The following is a 17,036-nucleotide window of genomic DNA, read 5'->3' as shown; positions in this document are numbered from 1 at the left end:
CCTGATGGCAGCCACTACGGCAGTCATCAGGTTTGCAAGACTCAGAATGAGGGTATTGCAGGCCTGGTTTTTAAGAACTTTCGATCTCAGGCTCAATGCTCGACGAACTTACCTTTCGTTACCGAAGCAAGTCAGGGCATCGCTGAAATGGTGGTTCTCGATGTCGACTCTTCTCGAAGGCGTTCCATTCCAACAACAGGCGCCTTCGGTAACGATCACGACGGATGCATCCTTAGAAGGATGGGGAGCTCATTGCAACTCCCTTACTGCTCAAGGTCGTTGGCCTCGATCCCAGAGAGAACAGCACATCAATCACCTCGAACTCATGGCTGTAGAAAATGCAATAAGAGCATTTGCACAGTTGATCGAGGGCAAGAATGTCTTGATCGCGACGGACAATACTACCGTGGTGGCATACATCAACAGGCAGGGTGGAACAAGATCACACCCTCTGAACCGGTCTGCACTCAGGATATGGAACTGGTGCATAAAGAGAAGGACTTACCTGACGGCGATCCATGTAGCCGGCAAGGACAACGTTATTGCGGACTCCCTCAGCAGGTCCTTCCCTGTCGACCACGAGTGGGAACTCGACGCCGAGGTGCGGGAAAGCCTTTTTCTATACTGGGGCCACCCTTCTGTCGATGTCTTCGCTACCGAAGACAACGCAATTTGCGCCAAGTATTGCAGCAGGGCAGGAAGAGGAAAACACTCTCTAGGAGACGCCTTCACAAGGACTTGGAGAAGAAATCTCCTGTACATGTTTCCTCCCTTCCCACTATTGACAAGGGTGCTAGCCAAGATCCAGAGGGACAACTCCAACTGCATCCTGATCACGCCGTGGTGGCCTCGACAGACGTGGTTCTCTCACGCTCTTCGGTTATCGAAGGGGAATTACATCAGGCTCCCGTCGACACCGAAGCTCCTGTCTCGACACCAGGGCAAGGTTCGACACGCAGATCTGTCGACCCTCAAGTTGACTGCATGGAGGATAGCAACCACTTCTCTTCTGGGATCAGAGTTTTGACTGTGGACCACATTATATTAGCAGCACTAAAGCCTTCCACAAGAAAGGCTTATGCGGCAAAGTGGCAAAGATTTCAGAACTTTGCTTCAAAAGATGGTCAAATACCAGAATCTTGCCATTTGTCTTTCATCCTCAATTATTTATTGACACTCTTCCAGCAAGGACTTAAGCTCGCATCCATCAGGGTTCACCTTGCTGCGATTACATCTTTTCACCAGGGTGTAGATGGTTTTACACCTTTTACCCATCCAACAACCAAGAAATTTTTGAAAGGTCTGAAGAACACGATACCGACTGTGAAGAGTATCGTGCCGCCATGGAGCCTGTCAGTTGTGCTGCAAGCTCTGACACGCAAACCCTTCGAGCCTATGGTGTCGACAGACCTTAGGCTACTTACTTTAAAGACTGTCTTTCTAGTAGCCATTACATCGGCAAGACGGGCAAGTGAGCTCAAAGCTCTTAGGATAGATGTCCCGTACACTATCTTTCATAAGGATAAGGTTGTGCTACGCACAGACCCAGCCTTCCTGCCTAAGGTAGTGTCTACTTTTCATCTGTCCCAGCATATTACTTTGCCTGCTTTCTTCCCTAATCCAACTACACCTCTTGAGTCTTCCTTGCACACTCTCGATGTAAGAAGAGCTCTTGCTTTTTACAAAGACAGAACAGAGACTTTAAGGAAAACAAAGCAATTGTTTATTTGTTATGGTGAGCCTTCTAAGGGACTCCCTGTCTCTTGCCAGCGGTTGTCACGCTGGATAGTGGAGACAATAGAATTGGCCTACTCTATTTCTAAATTAGAGTTAGTGAAACCTGTGACGGCTCATTCCACCAGAGCTGTTTCAACATCGGTGGCATTCACCAGAGGTGTTCCCTTGGCAGACGTCTGTAGAGCCGCAACGTGGTCCACTCCATCCACGTTTGTCAAGCACTACAGTTTGGACACCCGTGCGAGGCAGGACTGCTCATTTGGGAGGACAGTGCTTTCAGAGATCTTCAGATGATGCACCAACCCACCTCCAAAGGTATGTCAGCTTGCTACTCGCCCATATGTGTGATGCATAGAGACCACGAAGAAGAAATGCAGGTTGCTTACCTGTAACTGTAGTTCTTCGAGTGGTCATCTATGCATTCACACAACCCACCCACCATCCCCACTTGGTGGTGTGAGACTTAAAAATAACACTGTTATATTATGGAATGTACTTTATTTTATTACACTCATGTTTATGGGGGCACGATGTCGGACTCCTGTAAACTGAGGTAAGGGCGGGAACCCCATGGACATGCGCGGTAGCGTGGGGGAGGGGTTCCCGCCAAAAACGTTCCACTCAGCTATAGTAGGTTCCGGTCTGGTCTCTGCGCAGGCGCAAAGCCCATATGTGTGAATGCATAGATGACCACTCGAAGAACTACAGTTACAGGTAAGCAACCTGCATATTTCTTTTACCCATATATTAGGATAGACATGAAATATTTTACTCCTTCCTGATCAACTGAGTTGTGTCTCATACATGAACATCTCCATCCATTTGAACATAAGTGTTAACTAGATTTTTTACACTATTCCATGTTCATCTATTCATTTTCTTAACAAAGGATGGTTTGGAAATGTTTATAGTGATGTGTAGTTAATAAGATATTTTTATTGGACCAACTTCTTTTTTTTTCAGAGGATAAATAAATGCTGTCATAACATCCTACTTTGCATGAGGCCAGCATAGCATCACTCTGATTGAGTTATATTCGTGAATAATTTTGAATATAAAAGACATAATCATACTGAAATTGTATATTGTATATTTTTTCAAATGTATATTTTTTTCAAATGGTGCCACACAGGTTAGCTCCATATACAGGTAGCTTACCTGGCTGGTCACTTCGTAGATTATCATTCTAAAATTGTGTCAAAGGTGTGGAGAGGCCCTTTTATGCAAGATAATAGGAAGAACCCAAAGGCCTCGCCTGTGCCCTGTGGAACTGAAGCTGTTCCCAGAATACTCTGCAAAGCACAGAGGTTAATAAAATACTAAATCAGTAGTTACAAGTAAGCCTTATCTGAGGTTCTCTTACATCTACTCTCACCTAGAGCAGTGAGTTTGGTGGGTACTTGGAACAGGGCCTTTTCTGTAGCAGCACAATTATGGAACTCCCAGGGGGCTGTCCTCACGGCACCGAGTTGGTTCTGCCTTTTCCCGAAACGCCATGGTTTTCCCTACCTGGGGTGGTGTCTGGTAATTCCAATGCCAAGGAGAGAGCGTGGGGTTTCTGGCGGTCCTCCACCTTCTTCCTGGTTTCTGGAAGATTGGTCACCCCCCGGATTGGCCCTGGAGTGAGGTCAGGTGGGGGAAGAGCCATACTGAAAAAGTTGGGGTAAGTCCCCTACTTTTTTTATGTGCAGCTTTGTGGGAAAGCCCCACGGTGGCTGCAAATCTGTGGCTGCATCATAGAACTAAAAACTAAAAAGAGGAGAGCGTGCAAGTCAGGACAGAAAAAAGGAGAGAAACAGGTTCTCAGGCTGCTTAAAGTACTTTATTTCAAAGCCCAGTGTGTTTCGACCTGTGTTCTTTCAAAGGCTTTCTTCAGGGGGTTGATAAGAGACGTCTGCAGAAATACTCCTAGCAATTATTATTATTTATTTATTTATATAGCACCATCAGTGTACATGGTGCTGTACAGAGTAAAACAATAAATTAGCAAAACCCTGCCGCATAGGCTTACATTTTAATAGAATCATAATAAAACAATAAGAAGGGGAAGAGAATGCACCAAACAGGCACAGGGTGGAGTAAAACTAACAGTATAAAAGTAAGGTGATCGTCTCCTTAAATAATCGATGGCGACTTGAATAATGTGTTGGGCTTTAGAATAAAGTACTCCAAGCATCCTGAGAACCTGTTTCTCTCCTCTTTTGCGTCATAGAACTGACACAGCACAGATTTGCAGCCATTGTAGGAGGTTGGCCACGTATAGACAGACCCCAAGGGAGGTTAGATTAGTTCCTGTTTTATTGTCCTTCAGACAGCTATTGAAGACAGTGTTTTCCATTGATTTTTAATGGTTAATGTCCCTCACTGGTTTTATTGTAATAAAGGTTGTTGGGTTGGATTTGTTTTTGTTTTTAGAAGAGGGGTTGATGTTTTCGTTTTATTGTGCTTTTATTAATATTATAATTGTCTATTGTTGTAAACATTGAGAGGAGAGGTGATTTATACATATGTTAAATAAAAAACAAATAAGCCACTTAATTTTTGCCATGCACTTATCCAGGTATTTTTAACCATTTCCCTTCTTAGGTTGAATGCCCATTTTGAGATAAATTCAGACTGCTCAGTCTCCCGAGCTGAAATGTATTCCGAATACCTCTCCACCTGCAGTAAATTAGCTCGAGGTGGAATCCTAACATCAACTGGATTTTATAAATGTCTCCGGTAAGGTGAATTCATTCCTAGGATAAACCACATCCTGGGATCTTGTAGTGTTCTATAGCTTATATTGATTGCCAAACTTAAGGGGAAATAAATAAACTTGAGGTGAAAGTGTGCTTTGGGTATAGCCTATCATAAATCTTATATTGTTGTAGGCAGTAGTTGTTTGAAAAGGAAAACAAAGCTTATATAAAGATTCAATATGCATTTTTCATTTTACTTTTCTCTACCTTTTGAAAACTAAAAACTTTAACTTTTCAGTCAAGGGTCTGGGAGTGCTTCTTTTGAACCTGCTGATCTATAAGTAGCCTTGGGATCCAAGCATGATATCCTGCTGAGAAAAATCTAGAACAGGTTATAGCAGGTTATATCTCCCCCTCCCACCCTTAGAGTTGTTAGATTTCCTCCCTCCCTTAAATAGCAATAGTTACAATTCTCTAGTACAGCCCAAAGCCCTATATACTCCATTGCCTTTGGAGATTGCTCAAGTATAGAGGACTGAATTTACTTCCTGCCCCATGCCCTGTTTCAAAAATAACTGAATAAAAGTCATGGGCCAACAGGATTACTTTGCTTTCAGCACTTTTCTGTCCCTTCCTTCCTGCCCAAGTGATCTGCTATTCTCCTCTCTTGTCCTCCATACTAATTCTGTTGCCAGTGCCCACACTGTCTTGGTGCTGAAATGTGAGCTAATGCCACAAAGCAAAAAGCAACTGTGCTTAGAGCAATCTTGTCTGGAAGCATTAATCACCACTTTCAAAACACTCACTTTCGGCAGGAATGGGACTGTCCAACAGTTTCCTCCAGGAATACCTTTGACTGACATAGGTTACCACAATATTTAGGAAATATACTTGCACAGAAAGCAAGTTTTTATATGATAAGAAATCAGTGAAAATATTAGCAAAATACATTCCTATATTATTGTTGCTAGTAATATATCTGTTTCCTTGTGTTTGGCAGGACTGTCTTTCCAAATCACTCAGTGAAGAGAGTAGAGGATTCAAATAACAATGGGCAAGCACATATTCATGTGGTAGGAGTAAAAAGGAGGGCTATACCACTCCCAATTCAGATGTACTATCAGCAACAACCTTCTTCAACCCCTGTCCTCCGGGTTGATTCTGTTCCTGATGTAACTCCATCTCCTTCACCAGCAGGTATTAATATATTGTAAATTGCGTATGTTGTCTGTGAATTGCTGTACATTGATTCATACCTTAAGTGCATAAAATGTTGTAATGTAGAATAATGTAGTATGTAGACTTGTGCAAACAGTGTGGTGTTCCTGGAAAAATCTTTCGAAGGGCAGGGTATAAATATAATAAAGTGTATTACAGAAAGATAATTACAAAGTACCTAAAATTTGCTGGGTGCTTTGCAGGTTTTACATCAAGACAGTCCCTCCATGCAATATTATAGTCATGATGTAAAAGGGAAAAGAGATAAGGAAGGAAGACGAAAGAAAGCATTGATGCAAATTTCTTTCCAGCTGGGTGGAGTGAGAAGCAAACTCCCTGCAGCTATGCCTTTCTTCCATGACCAATGAATGGGGCCAGGCTGGTCTTCCCCTTGTAATAATACTCTTTCTGGGAGGCAGAGGAGGCAACTCTAGGGCACGTTCAGATGGCACAATAGCCAACCCTGTGTGAAGAGTCCACTTCACGGATGACTCTTAGCATGTCGCACTTAGCATGTCGCAGATGCGCTGCGGCTGTCACCGCAGCAAGAAGTGGCGGACAGATCTCTCCTTACAAGAGAGGAGAACCCTCCTCAATGACGCCTCCTTCCCTGGCGGGGCCATAGCAACAAGGAAGAGAGCAGCTATTCCTTGTTGCTATGGCCCCACCAGGGAAGGAGGTGGCAGCACGGATTGATCTCATCCTGTGTTGTGTAGATAATCAACTCTGCACACTGTTGATTATTTTCGTTCGTCATTTCTTGAAAATAACCAACCATGGCGTGTTTTTCCCCTCACAGCCGACGCAATAGTCAGCTGTGGACTATTTCGTCTACCATGGACTATTGTGTCTAGGTGATTCTTGGTTTATTACCTGATGGCAGAAGCTAGACTGTGCTTAACTTCACACATGGTGGGCTGGGCCATGCATTGGCATTTAGATCTGTATGCACCTTTATGAGCTGGTTCTAGGGTTAAACGGCTAAAAACAATATTTCATAGGATTTGAAAACAGTTTTTTGGTTAAGTTTCACTTCATCTGGTTTCAGCGTTCTTTGACCTACTTGATAATGCCATTTAGTATTGAATAATTTTCATCCTAAGCCGACTACACGTTATAAGAGACCAACTATGCTGTTATCCAAAAGCAACTGCTTAATCAGCTCAAGTGGACATAGCAATGGTGGCCCTGATATGAATAATAAGGAGGAGGAGAGAAAGGCATAGACACAGTTTTAGGACACAGTGGAAGATATTTGCCCCAGAAACTGTATCTGGGATGCAGGAAATCTGTTTCTCATTCTAGCTCCAAGGATAATTAGAAAGTGGAGTGATTAAGGGCTCAATCCTTTGGCCACTAGACATTGTCTAGAGGGCCATAGGGTTTTTTGATTTCTGGAAACCAAAATCATTGACAGGGCTCCAGCCTTGGTTCCCACAAACCAAGCTCCCTGCTCCCTCCCTCACCCCCTCATAGCCAGTACAATTCTTGCCACACTGCTTACGTCTCCACGCTCATAAATGGAGTGCAGAGAGGGCAAAAGGGGGGTCCTGGGTGCGCGGATGTGAGGAGACTGCAGAAGCCGCTTAATGCAGCTTCACAGGTGCTGCGCAGTCTTCCCCCACTTCCACTCTGAAGCTCCATGGCTAGACAGGCGAAATCTCATGTCTAGCCAAAAATGCATGGCAGCCAGAGACAAGGATCGCTTCTGTACTCTAGCTTCCCTGCATTGGATAGTCACCAGCCTCTGAATTCGGAGGCTGATGACTATCTCCATAGGATTGCAGCCTATTTTAGCTAAAAATTGTTCTATTTTGAAATGTTTCTTATTAATTTCAAGGTTTTCACTTTGTTTGTTTGTTTGTTTGGTCAACAGGACTCCCACATGGACCACCAAGTGTAGGAAACCATTTTCAGAGGACTCCTGTTAACAATCAGTCTTCAAATCTAACTGCAACACAAATGTCTTTTCCCATTCAAGGTGCACCTACAGTGGTACAGACTGTCTCCAGGATACCACAAAACCCTTCAGTTCACAGTCACCACCAACAAAATACTCCTGTGACTGTCATACAGAATAAAGCTCCAATTTCTTGTGAAGTAGTGAAGGCCACAGTAATACAGAGCACTGTTCCCCAGTCTGCAGTTCCTGTTACTATTGCTGTAGCAGGTGGAGTACAGACGTCAAATCAAAACCCTAGCAGTGCAGGACCACAACCATCTGTTACTGTTGTTAGCTCTCAGACTTTGTTCCATCAACCTGTAATTCAGCAGTCCCCTTTACATGCAGTAGTACCAGGACAAATACCCTCGGGCACTCCTGTTACAGTAATTCAACAAGCTGTACCTCAGGGCCATATATTTGGCAGAGTACAGAACATACCAGCATGCACTTCAGCAGTTTCCCAGGGTCAACAGCTCATTACCACATCATCACAGCCAGTACAAACGTCATCTCAGCAGTCCACAGCTGGTAACCAGCAGCAAGACACAGTCATCATAGCACCTCAGCAGTATGTCACAACTTCAACATCCAATATAGTTTCTGCTACTACCGTTCAGAATTTCCAAGTTGCAACTGGGCAGGTGGTTACAATTGCTGGTGTCCAAAATCCGCCATCATCTAGGGTGGGGTTTCAGAATATTGCACCAAAACCCCTGCCTTCTCAGCAAGTTCCCACAACAGTGGTTCAGCAACCCATGCAGCAGTCGCAGCAGCAGCAACCTCCACCACCTCAGCAAAGCGTTGTGATTGTAAGCCAGCCAGCTCAGCAAGGTCCAACGTACGCACCAGCCATTCACCAAATTGTTCTTACGAATCCAGCTTCAATCCCAACTGGCCAGACTGGCCAGTTGGCTGGGCAGCCAAACCTTACTCCAACTTCCTCCCCCTCTCCTGGACCAATTTCAAATAACCAAGTCCCGACAGTAATATCCTCTCCATCTCTCACCCCTCAGACGCAAGGACCCCCACCCACTGTCAGCCAGATGCTTTCTGTGAAAAGGCAGCAACAGCAGCAGCATTCACCAGCACCGCCCCAGCCTCAGCTACAAGTCCAGCAGCAACAGCAGGTACAGATGCAAGTTCAGCCACCGCAAAATAACCCTGGGGTGGGCCAGCCGTCTCCTAGTGAATCCAGTCTGATCAAACAGCTGTTGCTTCCTAAACGGGGCCCTTCTACTCCTGGTGGGAAACTTATCCTCCCAGCGCCACAGATTCCTCCTCCGAACAATGCAAGAGCTCCCAGCCCTCAGGTGGTTTATCAGATGGCTAATAACCAAGCTACGGGTTTTGGAGTTCAAGGGCAGCCGTCAGCTCAGCCCCTACTAGTTGGGCAGCAAAATGTTCAGTTGGTTCAGAGTGCAATCCAATCCCAAGGGACAGTACAAACCGTTCCCATTTCGAATTTACAAATATTGCCTGGCCAGTTGATCTCCAATAGCCCAGCAACCATTTTCCAAGGGACTTCTGGCAATCAGGTTACCATAACAGTTGTGCCAAATACTAGTTTCGCTACAGCAACTGTGAGTCAGGGAAATGCAACTCAGATCATTGCTCCAGCTGGAATTACAATGAGTGGGACACAGGCAGGAGTTGGGCTCCAGGTGCAAGCGCTTCCACCTACCCAGGCACCTCTGGCTGGACAATCATCATGTTCTGCTACTGCTCCCCCGTTCAAAGGAGATAAAATCATTTGCCAAAAGGAAGAAGAAGCAAAAGAGGCAACAGGTTTACATATTCATGAGCGTAAAATTGAGGTCATGGAGAACCCTTCTTGCCGAAGAGGAGCTGCAAACACCAGCAATGGCGATGCAAAGGAAAACGAAACACAGGTGGGAAGTCTTCTAAATGGAAGAAAGCATGACTCCAGTCTACCTCCAGCTAACTCAGGGAAAACTCAGAATGAGGCCAATCAGTTCTCACAGGTCAGTAATGGCCCATCATTAGACTTGGGTGAGAATGGAGCTCTTGGAAAGCAGAACTTTGAACAACCAGACATGCAGGAAATTAAAAGTGATTTGAGGAAGCCCCTCATTAATGGAATCTGTGACTTTGAAAAAGGCGACGGTTCCCATTTAAGCAAAAACATTCCAAATCACAAAACTTCCAATCATGTAGGAAATGGCGAGATTTCTCCGGCAGAACAAGGGAATTTGGATGCCACACAACAAGATGCTGCCAAAGGTGGTCAAGGGGAAAGATTTTCCAACGGGCCTGTATTAGGTTTGGGTACTTCATCTGTTGTAAGCAGTACACAAGAGGCTTCAAAACTGTTAACCCAGCAACTTAGTGGTACCAATGCCGATGTACCTAATGGACCTCTAGTTTCAAGTTTGAATTCAGATGTGCCTCAGCAACGCCCAAGTGTAGTTGTCTCGCCACAGTCAACGGCCTCTGTTATACAGGGGCACCAAATCATAGCAGTTCCGCACTCAGGACCTCGTGGGTCCCTGGCTCCCCTGTCATCTGAAGTTCGGTCGACAAATGGCACAGCAGAATGCAAAACTGTAAAGAGGCCAGCGGAGGATAATGATAGGGAAAATGTTCCAGGAATCCCAAATAAAGTAGGAGTTAGAATTGTTACAATCAGTGACCCTAACAAGGCTGGCTGCAGCGCGACTATGGTTGCTGTGCCAGCTGGAGCAGATCCAAGTACTGTAGCAAAAGTAGCAATAGAAAGTGCTGTTCAGCAAAAGCAGCAGCAGCAGCAGCAGCATCTAGCACCATACATGCAGAGTATGGTCACACAGGTAGGTCCAGAGCTGTCTTATTTGCTTTACTTTAGCTATTAGATGTTCAACTCTTGCTTTATTCCATACAATAGTTTTTAAATGCTATGAAAGTTATTTTGTACATTCATATACTGACGCGGTTTGCTATTTGAGCAATAGTACTACATCTTAAATTCATTGGAAATGAATTATAGTCCATCAGGTTTTAATTTGGTTATGCGCAGGAGAATCCATTGTATTTACTTTTATTTAATTGCTCACTTGTTCTAAAAACTGAGAGATGCTTCCTTGCATTTTACGGTTTGTGATTTCTCCTATCCTGCATATGTCTCATTCAAGACTTTATTTTGCATTTTAATGCCTCTATTTGCAATTGATGTCTTATTTATGCAGCATGTATACTTTACATATGCCTTATGCAAATTTGTATTTAAAACAAGAACAAACATGTAACCAAGGGATACATTTCATGTGGTTTTTCTATATAAAAGTGATTTCAAAAATGGCAAGTTAAATGGATTTAATGGATCATGCCAACTCTTCTACATCATTAATGTATTAACTGTTCATTGGTTAAAAAGGTTATTCTTTTACCTACTTTTTTACAAGTTATGGTGTGTGTATGTGTATAATTGTAATTATTATTATGAGAGTTGATGCTTGTGGACCTAATAGCAAACTTTTAATCTTCAGAATAATGAAAGCAAGTATGTATGTCATGCACGTGATAACAGATCTTGTTAACACATGACATTTTGGGGACCCTTGTGTTTGTCAGTAGATTCACACTGCTGACAGTAAAACTGCTGGCTTTTCCCTGAGATATGCATTTTGTTGGTGCTATGCTGGAGAGATATTTTCAGCTTTTAAGATTCTGAGATGGGCATAAGGCATTTCCCCCTTCTGCTCTACAGTAGAGGAATGACCTGGAGAAAAGATGCGTTCCCATATCAGTGTGGGGGAAGGATACAGAAATGTTTTTATTTGTTCATACCCCACTTTTCCACAAGGTTCAAGATGGGTTGCAGAAATGTAAATAATAGCCAGTCATTCCAAAACAGTAAACAAAAATGCAGAAAATCACATTCTCCAGCAAAACCCATCATTAAAAAAATATAACATGAGTAGCAGGAACTGTAAACAGGGGGAACAGCCTTGGGATTTTGCTCCTAGGAACGTGAGGCTATGGCCATAATGGAGATCCAAGGAAAATACAAGAATGCATTAATCCGAGCAAGCATGGGTCCAAGGACTGTGGAAATCCAAAACACGTACACCTTGGATATATTGAAGAATATATACTGTATATATTGTAGTTTTTTTGTTTCTCTGCAATCATGTTAAATATTTTTTTAAATAACAACTGTAGTTGAAGTTGAATTTTTATGTTCCATTGATTTCACTTGGAGAGATCTTCATTTTTGAGTGCCGTTTATTTCAGTGAAAAGTGCTAAACTGTGATTAGATCATACCCTTATGTTTTGCAGACTATCCCATGTTTTATTGCACAATCACAACCTATACGTTCTCAGTTTTTGTATTTTGTTTATGTAAGATATGCTTTGCAAATTTGTTCATCTCTTTTCTATTTAAAAATGATGTTTCATATGCACGGTTGCATAGGTTATATTTCACCTTCATAATGTTAGGATTTCAAATATACATTGAAATGTAGAAAGTATGAAAAGGGGGAGGAAAAGAATAAGTGCATTTGTTTATATTTTCTGTTTCTGTTTATATTATCCAAAGTCAGTTATGATTTCTATAGAGTCTTCCCTAGCTAAAATTTGTAGTGATTATTGGTGTAGATCCTGATTAAAATTCCTGAACACTACAGGTAATCAAGTAGTTATTAAATAGAATGGTGATTTTCAAACTGTGCTACAGGAATCCTCTGATTCCTCAGAAGCCTGTCAAGAGTTCCTCCATGAGAAGAACAACAATGGCATGCACCTGTACAACTGAGTCATGGCTGTCTGGCATACCGAAAGGGAAATAACTTTTAATTCAAATTTTAGAAGAGCCATAGGGGGGAAAGTCTGTGATCTGAGGTTAAGCACATTTATTTATTGTTTATTTATTTATTTGGTCACCTTGATAGATCATCTATGTCAGGAATTGGACAGGAGAGGTGCCCCTGTTGATTCTGCTGGACCTCTTGACAGCTTTTGATACCATCAACCTTGATATCCTTCTGAGGCATCTCTGTAGAATGGGACTTGGAGGCACTGTAGATTCAGTCTTTCTTGAAGAGTCGATTTCAGAAGGTGGTACTGGGAGACTCCTGTTCAATGCCTTGGCTGTTGTCCTTTGCTATCCATCAGGGCTCCATCTTGTTCCCATGCTATTTAACACACACACACACCCCTACACACACACCTGGTGGGAGTTTGGAGTTTGGTGCCACCAGTATACTGATGATACTGAACTCTATCTCCTTTCCATCTCAATCCAAGGAAGCTGTTGTAGTGTCAGATGTCGGTAATGGACTGAAAAGGGACAAACAACTGAAACTTAATCCAGACAAAATAGAGGTACTTCTGGGTAGTCAAAAGGCAGATCAGGGAATAAGGAATAATAGGCCTTCTAAGTGGCTGCTCTGGAACTTTCTGCTGAGGAAGGCTAGGTTGTCTCCTTTTTGATGTCTTTCCACTGGATGTTTTTATTCAGGCAGTCCTTCAGCATTTAATCTGGTCTGCTCCTGAAGGGTTTTTTATTATTGTGCTTTTAATTTATTTTATGTTATAAATACAAATGTAATAGCCCCGATGAGTACTATTTGTGGGCTATAAATTAATTAAAAACAGTTCTTAAAATGCCTGGGAGAATAAAAAGATCTTCACCTGGTGCCCTAATGTAGGGGCAGGCATTTCATGAAATGCCTCTCTGGGGCAGGCATTTCATAGACCAAGTACTACCACTGAAAAGACTGTTTCTCTTGTAGCCACTTGCCTTGCCTCATTTGGTGGGGCACCTGGAGGAGGGCTTCAGATTATGACCTTAGGGTCCAGTGGGTAGATATGGAAGTAGATTAGGGCTTTAAAGATTAAAACCAGCACTTCGAATTGGGACTAGAAATGGACTGGCAGCCAGGGCATATGGCAGAGTATTGGCATAAAATGATTACATCAGCCAGTCCTGGTTAGCAGTCTAGCTGCTCTGTTTTTTACTAACTGAAGTTTCCAGACCATTTTCAAAGGCGGACCCACATATAACACACTGCAGTAATCCAAAACACGATATTATCAGGGCATGAATAACCGTCAGAAGGTTATCTTAATACATGTAGGGTCATGGTATGGGTTATAAATTACATCAGTTATATATTGCATTTATTATGGTAGGTTTCCTATTGGACACTGAAATACCAAATCATTGCAAACTCTAGAATCTAAGAGATACCACTGTGCATATCACCAGGATTTTGACAGAGCATATATTGGTGATGTGGTACTCCTATTCATCCCTTCCAACTTCCTGAGCTCTGCAATGTGTTTATTTCTCAAATTTGGAAATTTTATGGCAGTTATCAGTGGAGACCTTTACCTTAATCTCATTGAGAAACACTATTTTGCCCAGTTAATTAGGTACCAGTCCTTGCTTATGGAATGTTCTTCCTGTGCATATTCCCCTGCAAGTCCCTGTTCAGTTGGACACATACAAATAAGTATGCATAGGATCAAAACTTTAGCCTTCAACTCTCTTGCTTGGTGTGCTTCCATGTGTATAGAAAGATCCAAATAGGGATCCAATCTCTTGCCTTTATGCAGATACAATTCTGCAGTGCATGTGGGGTTGGGGATTTTAGGTTAGGCTCCTAGGTTCTATAAATGTTTTAATGCTTAATGTTTTAATTTGTTATAGCAACCAGTTAATATTCATGCTTTTTCAGGAAAGAAAGGAAATTCAAAATGGGAAATGATTTAAATCTGGTCTTTCCCCCTAGATTTTTAATGACTTATATGATGACAAATGAGTTAGTATGCATTAATTTCAATCAGTCCACGCATCCTGAAAGACAGATTGCCCTTTACTACCAATGGTGCCTGCTAAGCACAGCTTCAGGAGGGAACAGGGAGTGTTCTGGATTGCGCTCCCTCAGGATCCGTTAAAACAGAAGTGTTGAGCCTCTTTCAGATTGAACCAAATTCCATTTTGGAAAAGCTCTTGGAAGCAGCATTCCAGTGATGGGTCGGGCCAAAAGTACCCAAAATACCAGCATATTTTAGCTTTAAGTTCTTGTTGCCAGTAACTAAGCCTTAGGGGATACATTTCATCCTTTTAGAATGGGGGGAAAGTGATAACCTGTTGGAGAGAAGGGTGCTGCTGGATAAACAGTGGGCAATCTTTGGATTGGATCCAGTACCATGTATATGCCCCCAGCGGTTGAATACCGGAGATTCTCCCACTCACATCCTTGCCTTCAGCACCCTCTTCTTTTTGTATGTTTGTAGAACATCCCTCACATGATAAGGGTGTGTGTGTGTGTGTGTGTGTGTGTGTGTGTGTGTGTGTGTGTAATATATATATATATATATATATATATATATATATATATGACTCAAGAGGAAAAGTTATTTTGATAAGGGTTTTCCTAAATGTCAGCTTTCAGTGTCAGTCCTATACCTATATCAATTCCTTAGTAGGTAGAAAGGGAGAGGAATTGCCACTGCATTTGTTACAGTTTACATGAGAATGTACTTTACATTGGCTGGGAACTGCAGTCCTGGAGCAAGGCTTAAAACATTCCTCTGTTGTGATGTCATAATCATGTCATCCCAGTCTGTTCCTCTAGCAACTGCTAGTAAGGCTACTGCTGGTGAGCTGACTATTGTGTCTCCTGCTGTCATTTTAGAGACTTCCAAGATCTTGTCAGGTCTCTAAGGTGAGGAGGTTGCTCTGCATGTAGGTACGCACGCACAGAGTTGAGGTTTTGGTGGTCTTCTTTGTGCAGAGGAACTTGGGGTGGGGGCAAAGGTGTGATAGAGCAAGAGGGAGCTGCATCTGGACTAAAAGGAGAGGGAGATGCTGTATTGAAATTCCTCCCAGTTGCTGACTCCATCTTGAGGGGCGGGGGGCTCTTTCTTCATCTCTAGGGGAAAAGAGACACCTGGCAGACATGAAGTGAAGCTCGAATTTAGATAGCAATTCCTTTTCAGAAATAAAGGTGGAAATGCCCTGGAATTTCTGCTTTTTATTTCTAAGTGTGTGCAGTACACTGCAGTGTTTCTGTGGTGAAGGAACTCTGCACTTGCCCAGCATGATTCTTAATTGTTGTTGCACACATTCCAGGTGTCAGCCCAGGTAAAAACAAATTCTTGGGCCAATCTGCTAGATATTAAGTTCTGCTCTACTAAGCAACTCAGGCCACATTCCAGGAGGGCAGATTTAGAACGGGTGTCTAGATACCTTCCCCCTCCTCACAGTGCTTTTAGTAGTAGTGGTGTAGTCATGTTAATTTCTTTACCAATATATATAGGAATATATAACAGCTCCTCTGCCTTGTATAGTTTCGTGAAAATACAGTGTGAAGTTGAGCGGAAATGTGCATTTCAGCTGTTTGTGAGCCTAAGGTACTGGGAAAAGGATAAGAGAAAGCTCCTTCAGGAAATGTTCTATGTATGGATTTATTTGTGATAGCCTCCTTTTTCTCTGGCAATGAAGATTGCATCACAGTTGAAATGAAGATGTGAAAACTGTGCTAACGTAATGTAGGACTTTTCACTTACACTGGAATAGCCATAATTTGTCATGAACAACCATAATTTTCGGATACAAACCCCAGATAAATCTCTGTCCCAAGAAAATTGTATTGTATCTTCTCAATTACATTTTTGCATTCTCCATAGTGAAGCTAAGAAACCTAGGGGTTGAGAAGAATTTAACCTGGTATATATAGGAGCCATTTACTGATACCACTGGTAACAATGGCTAAAAATGGCTATGTTCCTGTTCCTTGGTTTCTCAGCTCCTCTTCAGTCATGCTGTGAAGAATTTAGTGAGATTTTCATGTTACAGATTTATTTTCCACCCTCATAAAGACTGCAACTTTCTCGTCCTTAAATGATTACTGCAGCCTTCCCCAACCTGGTGTAGTGATGACTACCAAATTGGATGGCTTTAAAAGGAGGGTTAGACAAATTCATGGAGGATAAGACTATCAGCGGCTAGTAGACCCATGGCTGTATGCTACCTCCAGAATCAGAGGCAGTATGCCTAGTTGCTAGGGAAATGGGTGCATTCACGTCCTGCTTGTGGGTTTCCCGTGGGCAGCTGGTTGGCCACTGTGTAAACAAGAACGCTGGACTAGATAGGCCCTTGGTCTGATCCAGCATGGCTGTTACGTTCTTATGTAAGGGATCTCGACAGGCTGGAACACAGTGCTGAAACTAACAAGATGAAATTCAGCTGAGATAAACTTAGTTACAAAAAAGTAAAGGCACTAGTATAAGTGCAATCCTGGCTTAGCTTAGCAGTACCCACATCTATTCTAACTTACTATTTATTTATTTATTGCATTATAAGATTCCTTTGTTTCTTGTACTGTTGGAAGCACCCCTCAATTATTCAGCTGTACATTTGTGTTCCCTATTAAATGTAAACTTGTGGGGAAAATAAGTGATCATTTCAGACCTGTGAAATATATGGCATATGGGTTTCAGCTAA

General features: G+C 42.6%; 1 protein-coding gene across 2 annotated transcripts in view; it reads left to right on the top strand.

Moving 5' to 3' along the window:
- The window catches only part of ARID2 (AT-rich interaction domain 2), a 100,429-nt gene that overhangs the window by 67,850 nt on the left and 15,543 nt on the right, over positions 1-17,036 (top strand). For both annotated transcript variants that reach the window (XM_063133974.1, XM_063133975.1), the window contains 3 exons: positions 4,324-4,458; positions 5,419-5,615; positions 7,513-10,388. In XM_063133974.1, the coding sequence (XP_062990044.1) occupies positions 4,324-4,458; positions 5,419-5,615; positions 7,513-10,388 (3,208 nt within the window). The remainder of the gene's footprint in view (positions 1-4,323; positions 4,459-5,418; positions 5,616-7,512; positions 10,389-17,036) is intronic.

This window comes from Elgaria multicarinata, chromosome 9 (assembly GCF_023053635.1).
Source record: "Elgaria multicarinata webbii isolate HBS135686 ecotype San Diego chromosome 9, rElgMul1.1.pri, whole genome shotgun sequence".
Lineage (NCBI taxonomy): Eukaryota > Metazoa > Chordata > Lepidosauria > Squamata > Anguidae > Elgaria > Elgaria multicarinata.
This window is presented reverse-complemented; position numbering and strand designations above follow the sequence as displayed.